This window comes from Sinocyclocheilus anshuiensis, unplaced genomic scaffold, assembly GCF_001515605.1.
Source record: "Sinocyclocheilus anshuiensis isolate Anshui unplaced genomic scaffold, SAMN03320099.WGS_v1.1 scaffold261, whole genome shotgun sequence".
Classification (NCBI taxonomy): domain Eukaryota; kingdom Metazoa; phylum Chordata; class Actinopteri; order Cypriniformes; family Cyprinidae; genus Sinocyclocheilus; species Sinocyclocheilus anshuiensis.
The window spans coordinates 799,585-824,607 of NW_015536515.1; the positions used below are offsets into that span (position 1 = coordinate 799,585).

The window sequence follows — 25,023 nt, forward strand, 5'->3', positions numbered from 1 at the left end:
TATTTATTTACAGAGGTATATTATGTCCCACTTCACGCTTCTCTAGTAAGTTTCGTATGTGTGTGAAGACGCTTCAGGCAGCTGCGCAGCGTAAATCTGTAAATTAATATTCCGAAGTGACGTAAACTTCAACGGATTTCCCCTGCTCAGGGAGTAGGGAGCAATGGACACGGTGTACGGACCATGTCAATCGGAACACAGTTCATGCACGGAGCTCACTTCTAACGAGATGATGATCTGAATCAGGTGTGTTAACAAAAAGAGACATGCAAAACATGCAGAGCGGGGGTAAGCGAGGACTGGAATTGAGAACCGCTGTTCTAGATTATGAAATGCCTGCTGACAGCACAGTTTATCTATGCATTTACACAGAACTATATTCAAACTGCGATAACTCGTGGAGATAATAAATAATTAATTTCCATAGAGTTGTATCTATTTAGATGTTTATTAACGAAATAATGGTTATATAGTAAATGTTAATACAATTTGGGGTGTTTTAAACAAGTGAATCTTGTTAAAAGTTACATGCGATGGCCGTGCTGGAGCATTTCCTGAGCATCAACCACATCAACCCAGTGAGTGAACAGCAATATGAAGCGGCTTCACGAGACTAATGATGAGCACATCTACCACAGAGAGAGAATTAAATTCAGCGCTTTTATTTCCAACATACGCTCATTCATGGCTGTATTATTTAACTCATGCAAAGTTATGTCTGTATTGGGAGAGGATCTTGACGGATTATCTTACATGACTCCGTGAGTTGGTCTCCATTTCTTAGAGTCAAGCTGCATAAACTACATATCAGGCATTTTTGTAATGCATCTAATTTGTGCATTAATGGCTGTTATGTTAAATAAAGTTTATTAACTACAGTAAATCAAGTACCTGTGCACGGCGTTGTTGTTGTCTTGTTTCCCCTCAGATGCCGTGGTGCAATGGCGATCCTGCGCGCAATTCTCAAAACATCCACAAGATGGCGGCGTTTATCGGTGAATCCGATTTAGAGTCAAGCTGCATAAACTACATATCAGGCATTTTTGTAATGCATCTAATTTGTGCATTAATGGCTGTTATGTTAAATAAAGTTTACTAACTACAGCAAATCAAGTACCTGCACCATGCCGTTGGTGTTGTCTCGTCTCTCCTCAGACGCCCTGCAATGGCGATCCTGTGTGCACTTTTCAAAACACCCACAAGATGGCGGCGTTTATCGGTGAATCCGATATTACAAAACCGATATCCGATTATGGTAAAATGCGTAAATATCGTGAAAAATATCGGTAAATCGATATATCGGTCGATCTCTAGTTTATTTATATAACACTTTATGCAACAGACTGCTTTAAAGCAAGCAGCTTTACAGTATTAAACATGAAAAAACAGCATCAGTGTTGCTTTCAGTTAGAATTACAACTTCATTTTCTATAAAGCAGCTCTGCATGTATATATAGAATATGTATAACTCAATATTTTAACAAATTGTAAAAGCTATATGAAAGAATGAATGAATGAATGAATGATGCATTTATATAGCGCTTTTACTGTGTATTGTTGTACACCCAAAGCGCTTTACAATCATGTGGGGGGGTCTCTTGCTCAACCACCACCAGTGTGCAGCATCCACTTGGATGATGCGACGGCAGCCACAGGACAGCAGCGCCAGTGCGCTCACCACACACCAGCTACAGGTGGAGAGGAGAGAAAGTCATAGAGCCAATCAAGTGGTTATATAAATCGATCAAGCCTACTTACAGTATAAATCGGTGACACAATCAATGATTAGTTGAATAATTGTTCTAATAATCGTTACGTAAAATTGTGTCTTCGCTGTCTTAACTTTATAAAGACAAGGTTAGGAAGCAGTTTTATCACTTTAAGATCAAGCTAATACATAAATTATGTCTTGTGACCAGTGTTGGGGAAAGTTACTTTTAAAAGTAATGCATTACAATATTGCGTTACTCCATAAAAAAGTAACTAATTACGTTACTTAGTTACTTTTTATGGAAAGTAGTGCGTTACGTTACTTTTGCGTTATTTTTAAATCTGGACAGGGTTTGCTTGTTTGTTTTTAAAATAAAAAAGTTCTATTTTTGGCAAATATAAAAGCTTTTTCACACCAAAAGTGAAATGAATAAACCTCAGGCTGAAGGGAAAGTAAATGTACGTCCGTACAGTAGAATGCAGAAGAAGAAATTTCAACACACTTCGGCAATAACGGTATCGGCCAAAATTTTCATATCGGTGCATCCCTAGTTACTTGTAATGCGTTACCCCCAACACTGCTTGTGACTATGCGTTTAAATAAGTGTATTTTATGCAATTAAGTAAACCGTACTTCCGAACATTCCAATTCAACTTCATGTGGAATGTGGCCAATTCAATCTAAATTCCAATACATTAATTTAAAATATTAAATGCCTCTCTGTAACTTTTTTTTAAAGAAAAAAGGGAATGCGTTAAAATAATTGTGATAATAATAATCAATATTTTGCCCCAAATTTTGCTTATCAAGCATAACTTCTATTGAACCTGAAACATTTTGAATATACTTGGTTTGATCAAAATGGTTCTTTTGAAAATCAATCTTTAATATGGTCAAAAGGCTAAAAATGATCAATATGGAATCTTTTAGCAACATTGCCCAGCCCTAAGACCACTCCAAAGGGTCTCTTTGAAAAATTAAACTCAAGAAATGCAACCTCAAATCTCTTGCATTATGCATGATTGTGAGCCATCTGCTAATATTCTAAAACTCATGGTAAAAAAAAGTATAACGTAAAAAAAGGAAAACATTTCCTTTTAGCCATGTTTTATAAAGTGCTCAAGTTCGTAGAGGATTAACCGAAGAAACCAAGAACCATGTCAGCATATCAGCAGCTCTCTGACCATGAAGGTCTGTGGGCTAAACCAGGTGCATTTGCACAGCGAACCAATAACAGTTACTCCATAAAAGCTTCCATCAAACAGTGTTCAAGCATGCATAAACGATAGCACAATCTGCGGTCGGATAGTGCTGCACTGGCCTGATTCTGCTCAACTAGTACGGTGACCATCTTCGACTCTAGTGGAAGAATTGTTTGGCCTGAGGACTAATTCTGCTGATAAAGCCTATTTAACATGGAAAAAAAATAGCTTGAGCTGAGAACACAGTTTGAGAATGTGAGCAAGGTCACGACTCAAAGAGAGAGAGGGAGGTGCGATCAGGCCACAGCGAGCTGCTCCAGACGTGACAGCTGCTGTGAGCGGAACTTGTTCTTGAGGAACAAATACACTTTTTCCATCGATACGTGGCGGATTGTAATGTGGAGCCATTCTGCACATTTCTAAATATTTCTAATGAAGAAGAGATAGAAAAATGCTGCACCTGAAACCGTTATCAATACCAAAACAACTATAAACAAAACAAGACAGCTTCTAATCAATGAAATACACATTTAGTTGATGGACACGCTGTTCGTATTTTTATTGTTCGTTTAATTCCTGAATTCTAGATAAATTGGAAAAGAGGTAGCAACTGCAATTTCCATTTCATGTAAGAAAGTAGAATTTAAAACATTTATATATTACTACTGTATCATTTTTACCCATAAAAGCAAAGATTTAGTGTTGCACTTGATTGATAGTTATGAAAGAACATTTAAAAAACAAACACAGAAATATAGGTATTCAGATAGAACAATACAATAGAACGATAGATAGAACAATAGAATGATAAAGATAAAAAGAAAGATAGAAAGAACAATAGATTGAACAATAGTATGAATGATAAAACAAATGAACAATAGAAAGATAGAACGACAGAACAATAGAGAGATAGACAGAAGAAAGAAGGAAAGAATAAAGAAAGAAAGAACGATAAATATTCAGATAGACAGACAGATTGTAATTCAGTAAACTCGACTTCATGTCATTCCAATTCAAATTCTGATTGAACTTCCTGTGTGTTAAGGCTAATTCAATTCAAATTGACACCCATTAACTGAACGAACCGCCTCTTTAAATCAGAATTTTGTCAGTTACATGAACGACTCTGAATTAGTAGAAACACGAGTCAGTTCTGAGAGCTTCTCAGTTCCCACAAAACCACTCTTCTCCAGCGTTACAGGTACACAACGCAGCTTCCTCTCTTTTGTGCCTTTCTAATGACACTTCCGCTTCAGCTTTTACCTCTTTCGCACCCACAGAGTACCACCATCTCCAGCTTTTACAGGCTCTCTCGACAGCGGCACAGAAACGCCTTCCCTTTCAAGTCTTTGCGCTTTAATTAAGAGCCATGTGACTAGCATGCGTCTGTGAGCTGACGGCGAGCTCGGCTATTCTCTCGGCCTGATTGAAATGCAGTGCACAGCGTCTAGACGCCGGGACCAGCTTTAGCATTGTTCAGAGCAGAATGGCCACAGAAAAAGCCTGATTTGTGAACATACAGGGGGAGAGGAGGATGTTGCAGGGGTTCTGATGCAGTAATCCATCCAGCAAGGCTGTGAAAGTGACCTTCACTAAGTGTTTTAAAACACGATGCCTGTCTGCTCGCAGAGACATCACCAAATCTTTTTGTTTATAAAGATTAATCCTTCACCATTAGGTCTTTTATCATGTCTGGTAAGCCTTTATAAGACCTCATTTCCACACTGGAGATTTAGGTCAGAGAGAAAGTGGCTTTAGAATAATGCTTACATTATGAAATCATGCATCAGTTTATTGAAGCATGTTATATATTCATACGGCGTTTTAATGAAGCTGATATAAGTTTCATAAGGTAGCTGAGCATGAGTTGTGATGCTTTTTCATCTGAAGCCGCCTTCAGCAGTGCTGATGTTGATTTTACAAGGGAACTGTCATCAAACAAGTTTCTCAAATATTTCACAAGTCTTTCTAGTCGAACAAACAGACAGTCCCAAATCAAAAACAATTAGATGAGTCAATGTTGCTGTCTAGATGCGCAAAAAAACAAAGCAATGTTTATGAAAGCAACACGGTTTTGCACTTTTCAGTAGATTACTTAAAAAAAGAGGGCAAAATAAAATAAAATAAAATAAATGTTTTATATTTTATTTTGACCCAGTTTTGCATTTTTTAGTGGTGTTCTTAAAAACAAATGAACAAACAAACAAAACTTACTTTTATGTTACAAACTGAGATAAAATAAAATAAAATAAAATAAAATAAAATAAAATAAAATAAAATAAAATAAAATAAAATAAAATAAAATAAAATAAAATAAAATAAAATAAAATAAAAAATAAAATAAAATAAAATTGTTATTCTGAAATTATTTTTATTCATCATCTAAATAGCCATTTCTAACCAATCAGGTCTAAAATGAATTATAAACATGATGATAAAGAATTCATTAAAAACACAGCATAAAGCTACTGACTATACGGTATATTAAATTGAAGTATAAAATATAATTTAGTTCATTGTGAAATATCAAAATAAACACAAATTAGTGGTGTAGAGACTGAGATTGGTACAAATGTTGTGACGTAAAGTGGAAAAACCACTAAACTATGGCTCATAGCATCACTTTACACCCTCATAACATGTTCACAATACTGTCTTGAAAGGGTCATACATTAGCCCTAAAAATCAATGTCTCCGTGGAGAAAATGCATGGGATTTTAACTTCCGGATTCCAAATACAGCTCTCTATAAAATTCATGATACATGATGCTATATTAGCCTGTCATTCATGCTGCTTCTCCAATAAAGCACAATTTATCAAACAACTTCCATTCTGCTAACGTTTATCCTTTGAGAACTGCAACAGATACAGATGAACAACTTTTCTTTAACCTATATCGTCGCATGGTCTGCGGTCTCAAGAGACAAAATGTACATGAAAGCACATTGCAGCTTCCGCTCGCTCCACACTGCCCATGTTCTACAAGCAACATTTCAAGGTACATGTCAAGAAATGTGACAAAATGAGGACAAAGGAAGAGGAAATACAGATCTGAACGCAAGATCAAGCTGTTTGTTTCCTTTAGTGTGTGTGTGTTTGGAGGTGAACAGAGGACAGGTGGTGGACTATGAGAGCTGTGTGTTGAGTAGAGGTGCGAGACAGGCCCGTATGCCCGCCAGACGGCTCAATTTTCCCATTTTGAGATCCCATTTGGGAATTTAATTGCACAAGGAACGTGTGTTTACTAGGACTGAGAATCAGGTTCCAAGAAGACTGCAACTGATTCATAAAAGAAATGGTGCATTTTTTTTTTAATTCTGAGAATGCAAAATGTATTTTAGGGTTAGCTTGTAATCATTTTAATTAGTTTTATATAAAAACAATCAATCAATGATCGATCAATCAGCACACAGCAAAAAGTCATTTTCTTCCTCGATATTTTTGTCTTGTTTTCCAGTAAAATATCTAAACATTTTGAATCAAGAAACAATATTGAATCAAAATGACATATTCTGTTTGATTTCTGAGACATTTATCAAAATTACGTGAGATTATGCTTAAAACAAGAAAGGTTACCTGCCAATGGGACAAGAAAAATAAACTTAATTCAACAGGAAAACATACTTATTTTTTTTAGTTAAGAAAAATTTTTTGTGTGTCATTTTGCCTCACAAGTAAAAGTTTCTTGAAAATATTTGCATTGAAAAACAAGACAACAACAAAAAAATCAAGGGAAAAACAAGTTTATTTTTCTTAATTTCTTTTTTTAAATTGTTTGTTATTATATTCATTTTAATTCATTTATTTTATCTTGTCATTTTGCATATCAAGTATATGTAATTTACTTAATTTAGAAGTTAAAACAATTTCAGTTCATTTGTTTTGGAAAACAAGACAAAATACTAAGGAAAATTCCTAAAGGGAAAACAAATTTATTTTTCTTAATTTCTTATTTTAATATTTTATATTTTAATCATAATATATTTACTTTGTCTTGTGTCATTTTGACTCACAAGTAAAATTTTCTTGATTTAAATATGTTTAGGTATTTGTATTGGAAAATAAAACTAAAATACTAAGCAAAATTCAAAGCAAAAACAAGTCTGAAAACAAGTTTATTTTTCCAAATCTTTTCATTTGAATTTTTTTTATTATTTTAATCTTCATTTATTAATTTTACCTTATGTCATTTTGCATCTCAAGTAATGTATCTTAATTTAGATGTGTTTAGATATTAGTATTGAAAAACAAGACAAAAATACTAAGTTAAAAAATGAGTTTTTGCAGTGTAAGGTTGATTAATCGACTGCAATCTGGCCATTTTGACCAGCTTTGTTCAATAACGTGCTTGGTTAGGTAATCAACCCACTAAACCAGAGGACTGCTATCTCTTATTTTTCAGTTGTATTATGTGCATACTGCATTATATCAACTATCAGTCGTTCTAGTTTTTAGACCGGTAACATCGGTTCTCCATTAAAAATAACAATAGACTCAGGCATGTCCTTATTTAGATTCCACACAACTAGCACATCTATTATAACTCAAACAGTTTAGAGGAGCAGCTCATCTTGTGGAAAATTCCTTGTGCCAAGAACCAGGTCTCAACGGGACGGCTGTGCCATGTGCCTGTCCCACATCCGAAGGGAGTGTTCTGTCCGTCCCATCAAGAGAAACCGTGGCACATTCTGCCCGCCTTCCAGCGAAATCATTCAGAGACCCCAGGCATTTGAGTTGTCATGGTTACATTGCCTAACCAGCAGGATTGAAGCATATGAGCCGACTAAGATGTGCAAGCGCACATCCCCCCCCGAAACAAAAGTGCACAGATGCAGGACCGGTTCAGCTCACCTCTCCACTGATCCCTCAGAGAGCGAGAGGTGTGAGGGAGAAGTGTCGGACAAAGCCGATGACTTTCTCTCCTTCAAGCCGCCGCAGCGCTAAATCGAAGCAGAGGTGTGAGAGTGCAAACGTTCACTGCAGATGCAGCGCTAATCTATTAAGAGAACCTCCAACAGATCAAAAACCACCACAGAGCATCAAATTACATGCTTGTAACTGCCAGAGATGCACTAATAGAGAATTTTAAACTCACATGATATTCATGGGTATTGCATTGAATTCTGGTTCCGATTTCATGAATGCACTGAAGAAATTGTGAATGGAAGCATCTCTGATAACAATAACTTCACTGTAAAAATATTTTCCAAAGTTGCACTGGAGTACCTTTGACACGAAAGTACAAATTCAGACTCCCAGTGGGATTCGGTGGGAATTGTTTCAAGGACATTTTTTTTTCAGTGTATATGCGAAGCAAAACCATTTCATGCAACATTTACTACAAAAAAACCTCCAAATCTGTATCTTTCAGTAAACGAATCATTACACAAATTGAAAATTCAAACTGATAATTCATGAGTCCAACTCATAAGAGTCATTTGTTCATGAATCAGACTATGCTAGTCGTGTTGTATGTTTACAGACAACAAATAAGAACAGAAAGATGTCTCATATATTTGTTATTCATGTTTTATTTCATGCTAATCACATTTAAGAACCAAATCTTGACTCCCAACCTACAAAAGCCAATATTTATTCACATCCATGCGCAGATAGCCAATATGACGGACAATTTTAGAAATCAAAACAATTTTGCATACTTTTCATTCTGAACACAAGCAAAATTGTTGTTCCACTGTGAATATATAACTCTATGTTTTTTCAGAGAAATTGGTCATTAAAACATTTTAATAAAAATGATAGATAACTGTTTAGTAGGCCTACTTTTAAAAATAAGCATAAAAAATCTGGAAAAAAAGCCATGATGCTAGCTACTGGTTTTTGTGCAATCAAATCAATGCACTAAATAATATGACAAAGGTGTATCTGAGTTTGTATGACAGGGTTATTATAGTTTAAAAATTAAAACCATAAAAAAACTTTTTTGTTCTTGAAATTAAAGAAATGTTAACTGGAATAATAAATAAAACAAAATAAAATAAAAATACAATTTCTCATTTTCATTTAGTTTGTTAGTTGTTGTTTAAAACTACTAAAACTTAAACAAGTAAAAATTAATAAGAACTACTACTATACTATATATAAAAAAAGATAAAACTATGACAAAAACTTTGACTAAAATTTAAATGAAAATAGATAATTATTCAAAATATCAATAAAAATGATAATAGTGCCTCAATGATACTAAAATAAAACTTGTTTATGATAAAACTGTTTTATCAATATAGTCCATTACTACGGCTGTTTATATCAAAGGATACTGCCTTCAAAAACAGGTATGACAAAAAAAAGCTACTCTTTCAGAAATACTGGGCTCATGGAAACAAGCATTTATCTAAGTACTACTCTGAGAGTAAATCTTTAAATAGTACAGCTGAAGCTGCTGCTCTGAAACCAAGGCAGACATTATTATTCCATGAAGAATGGGGGTCAGACCCGGCATGAGCTTTACATCTCTCAAACGACCATCTGAAAAGACACACACAGCTGTCAGCTGTGAGGAACCGAGGGGCCGCGGGCCCCATTCACAGATTAGCTTCTGCTGGACACCTCCTGACTGAAAGCGCTCGCTGCTCTCCAGAGGAGCTGAAACTACAGGCCGATCGTTTTCTCTGAAAGACGCCGGTACAGTACAGATGACAGAGCGCTCTATTGTTTTGGAAGTGGCAGCGGGGATTTGTCCAATCGGAGGGTTTTGTATGACAGGACACTTCCCTGGGGCCCCGGCTCTTGGAGACAAAGGAAAATATTTACATGTGAATTCAGCGGAAAAGTACATTACGGTTGTCTGTTCCATCACATGTGTGTTTAGCTTCGGAATATCGAGTGTAAAATGAACACTGACTGATATCCCACTGAACAAAATGAGCCTCGGATGTGGAAGAAACACCTGTAGCAGCTCCCAAAAGAAGTGGGAAGAGATTTGATACCTGGAATATAAAGAAAATGGCAACGAAATGGGATGCTAAATGCAATGGGATTAAAAAGATGAAACCAACCAAACATGACTAAAGAAAAGGCTTGTTTCATTAAAGACATTACTTGTTAAACTTGCAATGTGTGAGCTGTAAATCCAAAATCTTGCATATCTTGAATATTTTTAAATCACAATTTATCATAATATGTTTTTAATATACATGGCAATTTAATATATGAGGAAAAAAAATCATTGAATCTCCAGCAAAAATATCACGATATACCATTATCATTATACTAAAAAACTAAATTTTTCAAATGAATAAATAATTACATACATAAATATTTGTTAAAAATGTCAAATAAATAAATTCATTCATTAGTTTTTCCAAAAATAAATCATTTTACCACCTGTAGCAGCTCCCAAAAAACCTGAAATATAAAGAAAATGACAATGAAATTGGATGCTAAAAGCTTTGGTTTTCTATAGACCCAAAAAAGCAACAACAAAAAGATGAAACTAACCAAACATTAGAAAAAGCTCATTTTAAGAAAGAAATAGGTTGTTAAACTCACAACCAGGTGAGAGCTGTACACCCTTTATTTTTATTTTTTTTTCTTAAAATGTATCACAATATAGTTATTTTTGCTTGGAATTTAACAAACTTGTAAATTATTAAATATGAATACATTAAAAATAAACAAATAAATAAATATAATGCAATGGAATTTAAAAAAATTAAAAGAATGAATGTTATTTTTTGGAACTAGAAATACGGCTAACCAAAAGATCATAAAATTTAAATACATGTTTACTTTACATTTATGCACTTGACAGGCTTAACACTGCATTGGTTCAAGTTACACGTTTTATCAACTCATGCATTCCCTGAGAACCAAACCCATGAACTTTGTGTTGCTAACGCAATGCTCTGTTTCAGCCTCATATATTTCATGTTTTCCATGATGAAATATATCAAGCATTAATGTACATACAAATAACAATAAACAAGGAGGCCATGAATTAGAAAGACCCTGATACAAACAATCACTACAATTTTGCTTAGCAGTTCAACCAGGCTATTATGAAGCATTATGAAAACTCTCGAGTCTCTAAAGGAAGCTGTTTTGGTGTGATTTTAAGAGCGCTGAAGTGCTCAGAGCTGTAAGTGGATGGATTTGTCAGTAGATTAACTCTTGACTCTTAGTTAGAGCTCTGTTGGACATCCACTGCGTCCGACTGTAACGGCCGTCTGCCAGCGCAAACCACAGTCACTACCGACGGAAAGGATGCGTTAGTCCTCAAAATAACAACATACTATTATGATCTTCCACTCTGCTATAATGATTGCTGTGACTTACAAATGACAAACTGTCAAAACCAGCTTATTTTAAGTTCAAAACTAAATATTTATCGGGTCTATCCTGATTCAATCCCAAGTATTAAATTTGTTATTATTTTTATAAGCAATTGAACTATGACATTTACACAAAATATTCTAAAAACAAACATTTTTCAATAGCAAATGCCCATTATTTGTGCACAGGAAGAGCAGGGACATCAATTTAAAAATGTAAAAAGGGTTCATTTTGATTTCACATTGTCTTTAAGCATGTTTGTTGTGTGTAGCACAATTCTATGGACGTTTGAGAGTCGTTAAACAGCGACTTTTGTGTTGAAGAGCTCTTCAGAGGAGCCAGTAACATCACGACACACAGCGGTTTGTTCGGCTAAAGTGTGCATTAAAGAGGATCTCCATCCCATCTGTCTGCTCACAGAAACCTAAAACAGATGCTGAACGTGGAGTAAAACGCCCCTGCCTCTGAACAATTAACCACCAAAAGGGTGTGTACAACATCCATGCATTAGAACTGATGTAGTGTATGTTAAAGAGTGATTCAAACTCAAAAATCTAAACATGCCAATGGTTTAAAAAGGAAAGAAATAGATGAAAGATTCAGTCATTATTGTGCAAAATGACATTAGAGTTACATCAGTGTTTGGAAACAATCAAATCAATTCACACACACTAGAACTGGCCAGTATGAGCACATACATGTGCCATAAACTTCATATTAATTAATTCACTGGTTTATCCAAACAGAAACAGCACATGGTTATTTAACATATAAAAATGTTTTCTTTGAATATCCAGCAAAAAACTATTATGATGTATATCATTATCATGATACTAAATTATTTTGTTTAAATTTTTTTTTTTTTCTTCGAATTTTCATTCTAAACTATATTATGAAATATACCATTATCTTTATACTGAATTATTCAGTTAAAAAAAAAAGACAATTATTAAGTTAAACCAATAAAGAATTATCACTACATGGTTAGGCCTATTTAAAATGTAAAAAATGTTTTTACTGAATTTCCTGCAAAAAACTATATTATGATATATTTCAAACAAATGATAAAGTAGTTAACAATTTAAATCAGTTTAAAAAGTTTAAAAAGAATTACCACCAAATTTAATATAAATGTTTTTATTGAATTTCCTGAAAGAAAAAAAAAAGATATATTCTGTTAACTTTACACTAAATTATTAATAAAATAATAAATTTGTTAATTTAACCAAAATAATAACATGGCTATTTAATATATAAAAATGTATTCACTGAACTTCAAGCAAACAAATATTATTATATATTGCTGATGTGATACTAAATTACTCTTACAGTGACATAATATTTTGGTCCTGAGGGATATTAATATGAACTGGCTTGTTATTGTAACACACCGAACTGTCAAATTTCGATCAAACGCATTCGCTCCTGCCCAGGCTGTTAGGTCATTTACAACAATCCTTTAATATATTAACTGTTCTACTAACACAGTAAAACAAAACGCTGCACGTGCCTGTTCAAAGCATCCATGCATAAACACAGAGGCCAACGGCAACACAAATTGATTGTGCAGTGGAGCAGACAATGAAAAGGACAGCCACCATCAAAAAGCACATCCCGATTTCCCAGAATGCCATTGGACCTGTTACATCCGTCAAAGATGGTCCATCAACATCGATTTGATGCAGAGTATGTCCTACAAACCTAGTCTATAGGGTTTACTCTACTCCAGTGATGTTGTGAAGACTGTACACGTGGTTTCTATTTTTACTCATAATTGTAGTACTTGGCTATCGGCGTAACCAGAGCCATTTCCAGAGCAGACCTTTGCAAAAATGGTTTATTTGTAGTAAACATGCAGTTAATATGTAGTAAAACAACAATAAACTAAATTTGATGCATTTGTAATGACAATGCAACAAAGCAATTAGACGGCACTCATTTTTAAGGCAATATGAATATCAGAAACCACTGTAAAGCTAAGCAGATTTTATGCAAATGTGCAATGACGTGAAGACCAATAGGAAAGCAGAAAGTGGAGGTCATCTGATCCACCTCACAAATAATAATTGGATATTCTAGTCAAGTGAATTATACAGTATATATTATGTATTATACATGCTCAAATGTATGTGTGTGTTAAAAAACATACAGAAAAATACTTAATTTATTAGTTTATCCAAAAAGAATCAGTGTGGTGATTAAATATATGTTTTAAATATTTAAAAAGTATTAAAAACTAAAATAATATAAAAAAAACTATGATATCATATATACCATCTACTTTTTACTATATATAAAAAATACATATATACACACACACACACACACACACACACACACACACTCAGGTTTGTTTTTGTGAAAAGTGGGGACATCCCATAGGCGTATATATATATAAAATGTTAATTATATTTGGATAAATTAATAAATGAATCCTGATCCTAAGAGTATTGCATTCAAGTAGGAATGGCAACGTGCAATGGTTGCATTTGTCAATTTGTGCACTGTTGTGCATTTAAAAATATTAACTTTGCAAATAAAATTGAATTTGCTTTTAGTGCAAAAAGAGTAGATCAGTTTTGTAGAAGCACGTTTATGCTCTTACATGCATCACAAACCAAATGTCACTTTGAACACTGACTATACTGTTGAGACTGAGTTGAGCTAACATACATGAAAAGTTGACTAGCTTCTGCTTCATGCCATCTTAAGACTGAAGAAAAACAGCACTATAATCACCAATCAGACGTCTAAGTGGGTTTTAAGCACTGCTGTTGTTGTGAGGCCATAAGTTCATGTGAAATATTGGGTGGTAATCCTTTAAAATCCAGTAATCTTAAAGTGTTTGGCTCGCAGCTGTGAGGCCGATTCACCCCTCACCCTCGGGTCACCCAGAGATCACAGCGCACTTCCATCCAGAGAGCCAAGAAAATTCATTTATCTGAGCTCAGAAATGGAGGCGTTAAGTGCCAAAATGCAGTACTATTGGTTTGGGATTTTTAAGAAGAAACTTAAAGGGTTAGTTCACCCAAAAATGAAAATTCTGTCATTAATTACTTACCCTCATGTTGTTCGAAACCCGTAAGACCTTCGTTCATCTTCAGAACACAATTTAAGATATTTTTGATGAAATCTGAGGGCTCTCTGACCCTCCCATAGACAGCAAGGTAACTACCACGTTCAAGGTCCAGAAAAGTACCAAGATGATCGACAAAGTAGTCTGTGTTCAACTGTACAGTTACGAAGCTACGAGAATACTTTTGCATATTTTGACATTATGACATCATCACGCCAGATCTGGGTCAGCGCCGGCACACACTCGCGTCATGATACTGTCGTGAAAGCGTGTCCACAAGTGACGCAGTAGAGACGAAAATGTGGAATAAAGTCGTTATTTTTGTTTTCTTTGTTCAAAAAAGTATTCTCGTAGCTTCGTAACTGTACAGTTGAACCACTGATGTCACACAGACTACTTTGTCGATCATCTTGGTACTTTTCTGGACCTTGAACGTGGTAGTTACCTTGCTGTCTATGGGAGGGTCAGAGAGCCCTCAGATTTCATCAAAAATATCTTAAATTGTGTTCCGAAGATGAACGAAGGTCTTACGGGTTTGGAACAACACGAGGGTGAGTAATTAATGACAGAATTTTCATTTTTGGGTGAACTAACCCTTTAAATGCAAAATCCTCTCAAAAGAGCTCTGAAGTCCCTCCATAGAGTTTCTGTCAGACTTATTCAGAAAACACATCTCTGATGCCCTCTTCGCTGCCGGCCTGTTCTCTGCTCCACTTTAAAACTGACAGGAGAACAGATTCACTCTGATATAAAAACAGCAAACACGAAGTATGAGTCCAAAACATGATGTAGTTTGTCCTGAAAGGACGGGCCATTCAGAGAAACTTCTAAAATGTCTCTGCGCCCGCTGCCAGACAGAAACCTGAGAGAAATGTTCGAAAATCACAAAAACCCTTTGCTCAGATCTAATAAAAGGTCAGCAGTGACTCATGAAATGCTTTCCAGAATGCTGCACTTTACAGTTTGTGCCTGAATCTTTTATGAACATTATCCAGCAGAGAATCAGTGCGCTTCTGTTCTCTCTGTCCTCAGAAAACGCAGATCTGCATGGAAGTCAGCTGTCAGCTCTTCATTAGACATTATCTGTGAAAAAAATCATTCCAAAATTAAAGTTCTGCCATCGTTTACTCACCCTGTTTGAAAGCCTTGGAAATGTTTGTGGAACCCAAAATAAGCCAAGCAAGTAGCATTTTTACATACAATTAAAGTAACCGGGGCTGACAAGCTCCAAAATGCCACTTTCTATGAAGAACTGAATGCAAACCATATTCAATGAATACTGACAAAATAAAGAGTAGATGATGACTGATGAGGAATTTCCATTTTTGCCTGAATTATCCATCACAAACAGAGCTGAAAGATCAGTAATTATGCAAGCCTTGAATCTGAATTCAATTTACTGTTAAAAAAAAATGTTTCAATGTAAAAAGTGCCTTTTAAAAATTTACTGACAACTTGAATATTTGAGTTGAATTATGTTTAATCCATGAAAGTTATTCTAACACTAAATTTTAAGTTGTGCCAACTAATTGCAACATTTTATTTATTATTTTTGTTTTGTTTTAAACAGTGCAATCAAGGTTGACTTAGTTTACTTCAATGAAATACCTGAACTATTTTAATAATAATTATTATAATAATTATTATTATTATTATAAATGTTTATTGTTTTACAACATCTTCAATAACCTATCCTGACATAAATTAAAAAAACAAAAGCTTAACTGGATAAAATAAAGTCCAGCTCTATTTTTTCCTCACTAAACATCCTGTTCGAAAATAAGTGTGATTGCAGATGTAAAATGTGTTGTGAATGCTGTTTTTGACCTTAAACTAATTTGTCTAGCAGTCAAAACAAATTTAAATGTGTAAAACTGTCAGCAAATATTTTACGGCAGGAAAATTGATGCCTTAAACTGTTTTTGAGTCCCAGTGTGAGGCGTTTCCTAACACAACTCACATATGATTAGTGGCCGACCGATATTGGTTTTTTTACAGCCGATGCCGATATCTTGGAAAGCAGGGTGGCCAATGGCCGATATAATTTTATTTATTTTAATTAATATTTAAGAAATTTGAAATCATTTGAAAATGGATTAAAAAATAAATGTGTAAAATAAACATGGTTATACTTTAAACGACAAAGTATTTTTCACAAATAAATAAATATTTAATAAAAATATAATTAAAAAGGAAGTAAACACTGTAACACGGGGAAGTTTGTGTGCATTGGGAATCATATTTTTTCAAATAAAGCCAAGGAAACACTCATTTTACGTACAGCACACAGTGAAAATGACAATATGGCAGTGGGCAAATGAATAAAGCGCAGCATAATTTGAAATCACGAGTTTAAAGTTGTCGATCGTGCGTCTCCAGTGAAGCTGAACTCTCCTCCTGTCCGCATTCAAGTCGCACGGATGGACCGTCACACAGAGAACACGCGATTATGCAGGATACAAATGCACACTTCACAAGATTTCACAACTGGATCCGACTAAGTTGGCAAGGTTTTTGAAATTAGATGTTTATTAGTCATTCAAAGATTTGTTTAAATGATATAAATGCGTATTTGCTTAATGCTAGACGGCACACGAGAAAGTATTATAATGTTTGCCTTTCTATTACTAACAATATAAAAGCAATCGTTAGAATACTTGCGTATACATTTTAATTCCTTTGTTTAACAGTTCTATCTGATTATTTAGACAGATTTCTGACGACCACTACATATGATGAAGAAAAGTGATTTTCTTTCACTGTGAAAAGTAAAAAAAAAAAAAAGAGATCTGAAAAGCCAAAACAACAAAGCTCCAAAATACATCTTAACCAGATTAGGGGCTTTGTCAGGGAATATAGTTTCAACAATAGTCCATCAGGCAAAACGGCTCATCTCAAAAAGCCAGAAGATTCGTGGAAACATTTATATCTGAATGGGAAGGGAAGAGTTACACATTGAAGTTTAATACTAAAGGTTAAAGGTTAGTTCAACCTGAGCACAGCATAGTTGCATAACGGCATGAAACACTTCAGTTTTTTTAAAAGAGTGCCATGTAGAATGAAAATCAGGACGCTGCTTCCTAATCTAAAGAGACTGGCTCCTTCTGAGTCACTAATGAAGCCAGAAAGAATATGCAATTGATGCCTTGATCTCTCTTGCCACATACCACAAGGACCCGCTCAACCTGACCAGACACGATTCATCCGTTGTGACACACGCTGCACTTACACAACCTTTTTTGGAAAGACACCAGTTTGAGAATGACACCAATTTTATCTGTGCATACGCCAGCACAGGAACCCTCATCCATTCATAATGCAGGTCAGACAGAATACGAGCTGCACTTACTATCAAGTTCCCACTGACAAGACTAATCCAAACAGACTAAACGGTGGCTGGATGTCTCAAGTTCTGCGCCGATACAAAACTGGAGAAATCAGTAGATATCCACTGGAAGAGATGATCTGCTAAGACTCAATTTTTGAGGAATAATTCACTCAAAAGACGATTCTCACATTATTTATTCACCTTGTTATTCCATAGAATACAAAAGGATCATTTTTTAATTCCATAATGGACCATAAAAATATCATAAAACTAGCTCATATGACCAGCGCGATACAGACCTTACTCAGGTTACATGCCATATTGAATTTAAAGGGGTCATGAACTGAGAAATCAAAATTCTCTTGATTTTTTTACATATACGAGGTCATTGTACTATAAAAACACCCTGTGAGTTTCAGAACTCAATACTTTCTTGTTAGTCTAAAAACAGCTTATATTGAAGCCAATCGACCATGTGGAATGAGCCACTTTATGATGTAATAGTGTGGCTAAACCCCGCCTCCGCAGAAAAAGATCAACACCTGCTTCGACATCACAGCCTGTTTAGCCCCGCCCACCGATTCACACATGTACTGTAAATAAAAGGAGAGGCAAATGCAGGTCTATGCAGAAATCAAACGATAAAGATGCTCTGAAGACAACAAAACGCTGTGTGGTGCCGCATCAGTAAGAACTTGGTCCTTTGTTCATGGATTCGTTTACTAATAAGGCACAATTCGACACAGGATTTCCAGAAAGACAAACTAAAAGATGATGCTGTGCCAACTATATACAGTATATATACGACAGTAATGTGGCACCACACAAGTGTGAGTAGGCTAACTGTTTTTATTACATGCTCACTATTGCTTTGTCTATTATTACACATTGTTTGATATGTACTGAGTACTTATGTGTTTTTAACCTAAATCACAGCAGCGTCCATCTATCAAGGATGTAAGCTGTCAAACATACACAACTGTTAGCCAATCATAGCAGTGGTGTTTACTTCAGAGTCTACAATCAGCCACACCTATTCAAACAGAGCGTTCTGATGAGGGGGTCAAAACAGGACAGAAAATAGCCTATTACTCCTGAATTACGAGATTTTTTGATGTTGAACCACAGTACAATCAGTTGAACCGTCTGTACATCTATCTCTCACTGCCTCGTTTTCATTCCTGTCAAAAATTAAATATGGTGCTACCCTGATTAATATCAATATTCCAAGTCTTCTGAATGATGCAATCATTTTTTTAAGGCCTTGCTTACTGACATCTCTTAAAATAGCATTCTTCATTCAGCATTACAAATTACATTACAAAGTGTTTCATTTTGACCCGCAACACAAAACTCATTGGACTCTTTGGAAATGCTGGTTAACTTGCCTGCAAAGTTTTGACACTCTAAGGTGTTGTGGGAAATGAGTATTTGCATGCAAAAGTCACTGGTATCATCAAATTTGTAAAATTTCAGTACCGATGTTGGTACTTTTGAAATCACTATATTAACATTTACATTCTTGCACTTGGCAGACACTTTTATCTGAAGAAATATGTGTTGAAGGCGTAGGCCTGGGCGATAAAACGGTATCGATATTTATCGACGGTACACCTTCTTCGATAACGATATAAAAAATGTTCGATATAATGCTGTTTTGTTCATAATTGTGTATGCAATTTACGAAATTATATTTGTTTCATATTCATATCGAGTTAATTAAGACGTAATTCACGTTTTTTTATAGACAGTTATTTCCTTGCGTTGCAATTTAATGTGCTGCATTATTTTGCTCATTGCGCCCTCCTGTGGCCTCGGGAAACAAGCCAAAAGTTTAACCTACTTAAAGTGAAGTGACATGTGGCCAAGTATGGTGACCCATATAAAACATTAGAAATTAGATATTTGTTTAATTTTTATTTTGTGTTTGACTGTTAAAACTAAAAAAAAATATATATGTTGTTTGTCTCAATAAATTGAGTTATATACATATAACATATATAACACATATATACAATAGTTGATACACATGATACATTTTTTAGCTATATCGCCCAACCCTATGAAGGGCGTCAATTTTTATCAGTTCAAGCATGTCAATTACGTGACGTGACGTGACATGTGGCCAAGTATGGTGACCCATACTCGGAATTAGTGCTCTGCATTTACCCATCCAAAGTGCACACACACAGCAGTGAACACACACACACATTGGTTAAAATAAATATAACATTGGTTTGGACAACTAGGGTAAGTAAATAATTTTGGCATGAACTATTCCTTTAAACTGCAGTTCTTCAGCTCAAATTCTTTTGAACGCTTTGAAATAAAAATCAAGCTCGCTCCAGCGCACTATGTTGTTAGTTGCAGCACAAACGCATCTCAATTTGCAAGACAATTTGGGAGGCAGCGGTTCTCATACCGTGAAACCAAGGAAGCAAGTGAAAACATTTTAAAAGTGGGCCACTCTTTACAAATGCAAATGACAGTAATGACAATGAGGACTTTGGCATGGCATGAGACATTAAATGGCTCTCTAAACCCAAAGCGCAATGAAGCCAGCTGTCACCAGAGACTCGTCGCTGATAAATGTGCTGATAAGACGGCATAATGGAAAGAAACACGACTCGGACAAGAACAAAAGCGGCGGTGGAGTCCAGTGACAGCTCACGACAGAGGCATGACAAGCGCTCAGAGAGCCGTACTGCTTCAGGTGGATACGCTGCTGAACGGAGCAGTGCTTAATGAGTCCCTGTCTGCTCATGAAGACTGTTTATTATCTATGCTGATATGACAAGGAAAAAATATGCATTACAATAAAAGACAGAGAGGGACTCAACTTATTTTAAAATGTATAACCTTTATATTGATCTATAAATGTCATTTATATTTAAAATGCAGAACTCTATGGCAGAAATACTGTATTTTTTAATTATATATACACTGATATTAGGAGGAAAAAATATACACATTACAATAAAAGATGGAGGGGGACTTAATTAACATAAAAAATGTGTTACCTTTATATTTAACTATAAATGTAATTTATCATTAAAATGTGGAACTCCATGGCAAAAACAAAAACTTAATTAGTATTTTATTACATATACTGATACGCCAAGGAAAAAATACGCATTACAATAAAAAACTGAGGGACTCAATTTATTTAAAAATTTGCAACTTTTATATTAAACTATAAATGTGATTTATATTTAAAATGTGGAACTCTATGGTAGAAATACTGCAAAAAAAAAAAAATCTTAATCAGTATTTTTATTATATATACGGATATAAAGAGGAAAAATTATTCATTACAATAAAAGATGGAGAGGGAATCCATTAATATATTAAAAATGTGTTACCTTTATATTTAATTATAAATGTTACAATACTTATAATGAGGCACTCTACGGCAAAAAAAAATATTTTTCAGTAAAAACATCACAATTGTGTCTTTCAAATAATATATCTTGAATGTTTTTATTATTGTAAGCATAAACATCAATAAATTTTGTTAGAATTATCTTTAAAATAAGAAAAAAAAATTTGCTAATAGTGTAAAAAAATTGAAGATACATTTTAATATGCACTTTTACTTTTCAAATGAATATATCTTGTTTTAATAATGTTCAGATATTTTTACTGGGAAAAAAAGACAAATATATGTGAAAGTCTGAAATGATCAGACATTATATGCACAACTTTAATTTTCTCATCCTTAATTCGTTTTTTTTATTGTTTTAAACATAAACATCACTAAACTGTGGTATAATTATCTTTAAAATAAGAATTGCCAATACAGCACAAAATTAATTGAAGATACATTTTAATATGCAGTTTGACGTTTCAAATGAATATATTGTTTTAATGATGTTCAGATATTTTTACTGGAAAACAAGACAAACATATATTGTGAATGTCTGAAATTATCAAACATTATATGCGCTGCTATAAAAGCACTCGTTTGCGCTTCATATGATTTAATCAGTCATTGCAAAATAAATTCATTTTTGAATGATTCACTGAAACTAAACTATTATATAAAGAGTTGTGCTGACCTAATCGCTTCTCAAGATCCAAAACATCACTTCCATAATTCCAGATCTGAGTCTGATCATGTAAAAAGAGACAAGTGCAATTGCAAATATACTTACAGGAATGTTTATGAAACATTAAACGTTCATTGCATTAGCCTTCCTATTATTTAAAAGCTCCTGAGCTTTGGATGATGCTCAGTGGAGATAATTGTACAGTAAATAACTCTATTAATAGCATTCAGTGTAGTTAATGGATTACAGTTCTTGTTCTCCAGGCTATCGATTAGAGCCAAGACTCGCCCGCTCTCAAAGCCCCAGAGTGCACTAATGAATAACCACTTCAATTAAAGTTGTCTAATACTTCAACGTCTCTGGCTGGATAAAATCATCTGACTTGGAAAGCATCAAGCATGCTTGGAACTACAATACTATTCTAGACCAACAAGGCAGAAATAAGTTGAAGCATATGATAAGAACACAATAAATACCTACCATGTTGACTGTGCTGGCACTCTAAGCAACCGCTTGCTTGGCTACTTGTATGCAATAGTCATGGACCAATATATGGCGAGGCAATACGAGGCAATATTTGGACTTTCTGAGATTATAAGAACTGGCCAATGAAAGAAATAGTTAATCCAAAAAATTAAAATGAACTCACCCTCAGGCCATTCAACATGAAGAGTTTGTTTCTTCAGCAGAACAGATATGGAGAAATTTAGCAACTACATCACTTGCTCACCAATGGATCCTGTGCAGTGAATGGGTGCCGTCAGAATGAGAGTCCAAACAGCTGATAAAAACATCACAATAATCCACACAACTTCGGTCTATTTGCTAATAAATCCATCAAGACATTTAATTAAGTTTAAATGACTGTTTTCACTTGTGAACAGTGCTGTGCATATTTCTCTCCTGATTCAGCTGAGATGACTTTTTTACTGGAGAAAGCAATGTTATGGATGCGTATTTTAGCCAGAAGCAATGGTTAGAAGTTAAAAACGTCTTAAAGATGGATTTGTTTTTTTACAAACACGCAGCTTTTCACTTCACAAGACATTAACTGATGGACTGGAGTGGTGTGGATTACTGTGATGTTTTTAATCAGCTGTTTGGACTCTCATTCTGACGGCACCCATTCACTGCAGAGGATCCATTGGTGAGTGCAATGCTACATTTCACCAAATCTGTTCTGATGAAGAAACAAGCTCATCTGCATCTTAGATGACTTGAGGATGATGCACTGAAACGAAAGCATTTTGGCCATTAAAAGAAAACCTCATATTGGTCACAAGTAAATATAATAATGAATGACATTTACAAGAGACATTTTGCAGGAACAACCTTTCTTGGATGTTTATTACACCAAAAACAAAACTAAACACACATACACACCAGGTGGGTACATTTCAAGCCAACGGGTAACCTTTGAAAGCAGGAATAAAATGTCAATATCTCTGCTGCAAAACAAAGAGACGGTGCAAACATTTTTAGGTGATGTGACAGTAACAATAATGGCGTAAAGGTTAGTACTCACTTTATACGAGTAGGGCATTTTGCTCAGGTCAATTCCATCCTTCACCAGCTTATCCCTTATCATTATCTTCAGCTTGAGTTTAGGATACACCACCGGCTCCTTGTGGTTCTCTAGTGCTTTGATGTCATTGCAGAGTCCAATCCTGGGCCTGTCCCAAGTAGAATTGACCCAAGACTTGGTGCATTTCTGTTTGCAGTCACTAATTTGAGGGCATGTGCCATGTGGAAGGGGTTCAAGGGTGAAATACAGTCCCGGTGCCATCTTCTCGTCTTCATCTCGGAGTCTCTCCACGGCCCGGAGAACCTTTTCCCGGTGATGTGGAGTGAAGACACCGATGGCATCCAGGTCAGGGTCTCCTATCTGTTTGCACACCTCCAGGTCATCATAACCATTGTCAACAAATGACTCCACATACTGACACAGCTGGAGGGTTTTCAGCCACTCGTAGACAATGGTGGGTCCGTTGTCCATCATTCCCAAATCAGAGGACATTCCCAAAGTGCATAAGATAGCCTACATTCTTCCCATCTCAAGTGCTATAAATATCAACACTGGCAGTCCCTCAATAGTAAGCAAGACTTTCCAGTGCTGAATTCACTAATAAAAGGCGAGTGTTACATGGCTAAACATATGAAGAAATACTAAACCCCAAATCATTTTGTTTTCAGTGCAAACATGCAAACAAAGTTTAAAGTGCATTGTATTTACCCTAATACTTTGATAACCTGTCGTGTCATATCGAATATGAAATGATACAAGGTTTAGCATATGATAATCCCCTAGTAAAAGTCTATATTTAGTCATATATCCAGTTTCACAGCGTGAAAGTTCATGACCTACGCTGGTTTCCTCTCAGCAGATACACTTTATTCCTCACAGCATCAGATTGTCACTGGACGACACGCCGTTTGTATCCAGTGTCGGTGAGTCGCTTTCTTCCGCGGCTCGGTTTATTTTCCATTGATCCGATCCTTAAATAAACAAGGGAAAAGGAATACACAGAAGATGCAACTTCTGCTGTGCTGCGAACCAGACAGACTGAGCGAGTCGAACTGATTCAACGGAGCGCCAGACGCCAAATTGAAGTTTCCCTCCCCTTCATTCTGATGCGCCTTTCGTACTAGCTGCTGTTTTACTTTGGAGCCCCCTGCAGGCCGTATGAGGAACTGCAGCGCTATTTGTCTGCAGTCATTCCCACAGAGGTGGAAGTTTAATCTTTTTTTTTTTTTAAATGACTAAAAAACAAAAAACGTCCATTTCCAAGATTTTTTTTAATGTCTTTTTTTTAATTCGTAAGGCAATATCAGTCGCCCAAATAACCTAATATGAAAGAACACACAGGCACAATTATTATTATTATTATTATTTTTTTCAGTTTTAGCTGCAATTTACACACAAATTATATTGTTTAAAAATACCTTGTCTATAAATAGTAAATTTGTACTCGGATAAATAAAAATAAGGGTTATGGTAACAATTTTGTAGAGAGAATTGTCATAACTGTTATTACATAATTGCTAAATCAATGATTTATTGATATTTAATGTTAGCTTTAAATCAATTCTGATACTTGTTTGCTTTGATTAGGCATCTTATATATATTTATATGTATGTTAGTCAGTTTTTCTGCAAAATATATATATTATTTAAAAAAATTTTATAGACATCTAATCAAAGCGTACATGTGATATATATGCAATGTTTCTGGTTTCTATTCAGATTATACATTTATTTCATATATCTGTTTATTTCATATATCTATCTAAAAGGTAAAATAAGAACTGGAAACATTGCATATATAATGATTCTTTCATAATACAATTATAAAACGAATTA

At 34.9% G+C, this 25,023-nt stretch overlaps 1 protein-coding gene across 2 annotated transcripts in view; it reads right to left on the reverse strand.

Moving 5' to 3' along the window:
- Nucleotides 1-24,266, reverse strand: part of sash1b (SAM and SH3 domain containing 1b) — a 95,763-nt gene extending 71,497 nt beyond the window's left edge. The window contains exons 1-2 of one of the 2 annotated variants that reach the window (XM_016491735.1): nucleotides 23,896-24,266; nucleotides 23,188-23,784 (exon numbers count right to left, since the gene is read on the reverse strand). In XM_016491735.1, the coding sequence (XP_016347221.1) occupies nucleotides 23,188-23,679 (492 nt within the window). In that variant the 5' untranslated portion in view covers nucleotides 23,680-23,784; nucleotides 23,896-24,266. Of the gene's footprint in view, nucleotides 1-23,187 lie in introns of both variants that reach the window. The other variant, XM_016491727.1, reaches the window with a different exon arrangement.
- Between the last annotated feature and the right edge of the window lie 757 nt (nucleotides 24,267-25,023).